The 3250-nt window shown below is 38.3% G+C and overlaps 1 protein-coding gene across 1 annotated transcript; it reads right to left on the minus strand.

The window, feature by feature from the left end:
• Positions 1-200: 200 nt before the first annotated feature.
• LOC110700007 lies at positions 201-2646 on the minus strand (the record flags this gene model as incomplete). Its single annotated transcript, XM_021877494.1, has 3 exons — positions 201-1351; positions 1431-2084; positions 2325-2646. Coding segments are annotated over 3 exons (2127 nt in total), but the record flags the coding sequence as incomplete, so codon positions are not given.
• Between the last annotated feature and the right edge of the window lie 604 nt (positions 2647-3250).

Raw genomic sequence — 3250 nt, forward strand, 5'->3', positions numbered from 1 at the left:
TCAATGGCTGCGCATGTTAACCATTCTTGATTCTTTACTCCAAGCTCGAACCCTATTGGCCTTAAAACCAATATGATTGGCTCTTCAAAAGAATTTCCCTCTTGATCCACATCATTCTCCCCCTCTTCAAAAGAATTTGTCCTCAAATTCACATCATCTAGGTAAGGAGTCAAATCACCAACATTAAAAGTAGCACTTACATTACCATATTCGCTTGGTAAATCAAGTTTGTAAGCACTATCACCATAAACTTCCAAAACCTCAAAAGGGCCGTCAGCTCTAGGCATGAGCTTGTTCTTCCTTTTGTTTGGAAATCTTTCCTTCCTTAAGTGTAACCAAACAAGATCTCCCGGCTTGAATGTAGGTTGCTTGCGCTTTTTGTTTGACCTTTCTTTGTAGACGTTATTCATCTTCTCAATCCTTACTTTAACTTGTTCACATGTCCTCTTAAAAACTTCAAGCCGTTTCTTAGCATCAATATGTTCAATATTATCTCGACTATAGACTAATATATCATCAAGGTAAACGACAATGAACTTATTTAAGAAGGGTCTAAGTACCTCGTTCATGAGCCTCATGAATGAACTTGGCGCATTGCATAGCCCAAAGGGCATGACCATCCATTCATATAATCCTTGCTTAGTTTTGAAAGCAGTCTTCCATTCATCTCCTTCTCTAATTCGCATTTGATGGTAGCCACTTCTAAGATCGATCTTGGAAAATATGATAGAACCATGTAACTCATCAAGCATATCTTCTAGTCGTGGCATAGGAAATCGATACTTGATAGTAATGTTGTTGACCGCTCTTGAATCAATACACATTCTCCATGTACCATCTTTCTTTGGAACTAGTAAAGCTGGAACCGCACAAGGGCTCATGCTTTCACGAACATAGCCTCTTTCAATCAATTCCTCTATTTGTCTTTGAAGCTCTTGGGAAGCCGTAGGATCGCACCTATAGGCTGGTTTATTAGGTAGAGGAGCTCCGGGAATAAGATCAATAGCATGCTCTATTCCACGCAAAGGAGGTAGACCTTTAGGAAGTTCCTCTGGGAACACATCCTTAAATTCATCTAGCAACTCTTCTATGTGCATGTTTGTTGAGGAACTTGTGGATTTCGCCTCTTTTATCACTAAGGCAAAGACCGTGGCTCCCTTTTCTACTTCACTCTCAAGTTCCTTAGCATTCAAAAAGAAATTCGGCACTTGCTTCTCTTTATCTTTGGTATGACCGTAGCTTGAATTAGGGGGTAGAGGATTGAGTTTGAACCTTTTGTTTCCTATTTTGACCGAATAAGTATTTGCCTCACCATCATGTGTAACTTGACGATCAAATTGCCAAGGTCTCCCTAAAAGAAGGTGACAAGCACTCATAGGAATAATATCACACCATAACTTTTCTTTGTATTTGCCAATGGAAAAGCTTACTAAGGCTTGTTTCTTTCACATGAAGTCCCTTAGAATCATCAAGCCAACTCAACTTGTAAGGATTCTCATGTACTCTTGTTGGAAGGTTGAGCTTAGTAACCATCTCTGTGGACGCCACATTGGTACATGAACCACTATCAATGATCACCTTGCATGATCTATCTCCTACTTTGCAACGAGTATGGAATAAGTTTTCACGTTGAGATTTGTTAGGGTTTGCTTCGGCATGGAGGATCTTCCTTAACACAAGCACTTGTTCATCATCTTCGGGATCAATCTCATCGTTCTCTTCCTCACTACTTGTTGCCTTAGTTTCGGATTCCTCATCGTCACACCCAAAAACTATGTGTTTCTCTTCTTCTACTTGTTGTTCGTATTGTCTTATTGTGAGAGCTTTCTTGGAAGGACATTGATCCGACCTATGTCCCTTTCCTTGACATTTGAAACACCTAATTCGGGATTCGAACTCTTCTTTAGATATCTTAACAAATTTCTTTTCTCCACTTGTTGAGCTTTCTCCCTTAGACTCGTAGGAACTCGGTTTAAAAGGCTTGAAAGTTTTGCTTGTTTTGGTCTCTTGTGAGAACTTGGTACCAAAACTCTTTGTACTTGTGCTCTTCTTATCTTCGAGCCAATGACTTTCAATTTTTAAAGCTAGTTTGCACACATCATTGAATGACTCATAAGTACTCAATTCAATCTTCTTAGCAATAGGTCGATTAAGACCCTTAAGGAATCGAGCAATCCGCAATGGTTCTTTCTCCTCCAAATCACAAAGAGAGGTTAGTTTATCAAATTCAGCAATATATTCATTAACACTCTTAGTATCTTGTGTCAACATAGTGAGTTTCACATATAGAATTTGTTCGAAATCATGTGGAAGGTATTTAGAACGCATCTTCTTCTTCAAAACTGTCCATGTCTTGATCTTATCCTTCCCTGCTCTAGCACGTCGAGTCTTTAAATTATCGAACCAAATTCCCGCATTCTTAGTGAGTCGTATATAAGCAATTTTGAAACGTTGAGAATCATCAAAACCTTTATAATCTGAAATTTTCTCTAAGTGTCTCGCCCACTCAAGAAAATCTTCGGGGCTTCCTAGACCCGTAAAATCATCAAGCTTGATACCTTTATCATCGATCTTATTCTTATTATGAGTGTCATCATCACTACTAGAAGCATCACTATCACTATCATGCCGTTTTTTCTTCTTTTTCTTTTTATCAAGCAATAATTGTGAAAAAGCATTAAAACGTGCCTCCGTATTATCTTGCAATCTTGCAAATTCATCCATGAGTTTGCTCAAAGCTTCCTCCATAATTATAAGACAAAAAAAAAGACTTAAAAGAACCCTTATCCACACAGGTATATCCCACAAAAATCGCAACACAACTTGGAACAAAATCGCACACAACGAGCAGTAAGTATTAAATCGGACCAAAACTGACACAGTTTCGGAAAACAGTCCAGTTTAATAGCAAACGAACTCGAAAAATTCCGCAATTTCACAGGCAGAAATTAGACAAAATTTCACCCAAAATCAAAAAAAGAATCACCTGAAAAGACCTTGTAACGAAGGAGAACGAGCCTTCTGAAGTTGACAGAAAAACTGGTTATCCGAGAACAAGTGCGATTTGATGAACGAATTGTTGAACGATCAAAAACCCTGAAATCTGATACCAATTTGATGTGGATTTGAACCCTTAACTTAATAAAGAATCTAAAATCACACAAGTAACACAAGCCCTTCGAATTTCCTAAGAAAATCGAACAACTTAAGAATAACGAACCGGATATGACTTTGAAAACGACCACTCCTG

This window comes from Chenopodium quinoa, unplaced genomic scaffold (assembly GCF_001683475.1).
Source record: "Chenopodium quinoa cultivar QQ74 unplaced genomic scaffold, ASM168347v1, whole genome shotgun sequence".
In the NCBI taxonomy this organism is placed as follows: domain Eukaryota; kingdom Viridiplantae; phylum Streptophyta; class Magnoliopsida; order Caryophyllales; family Amaranthaceae; genus Chenopodium; species Chenopodium quinoa.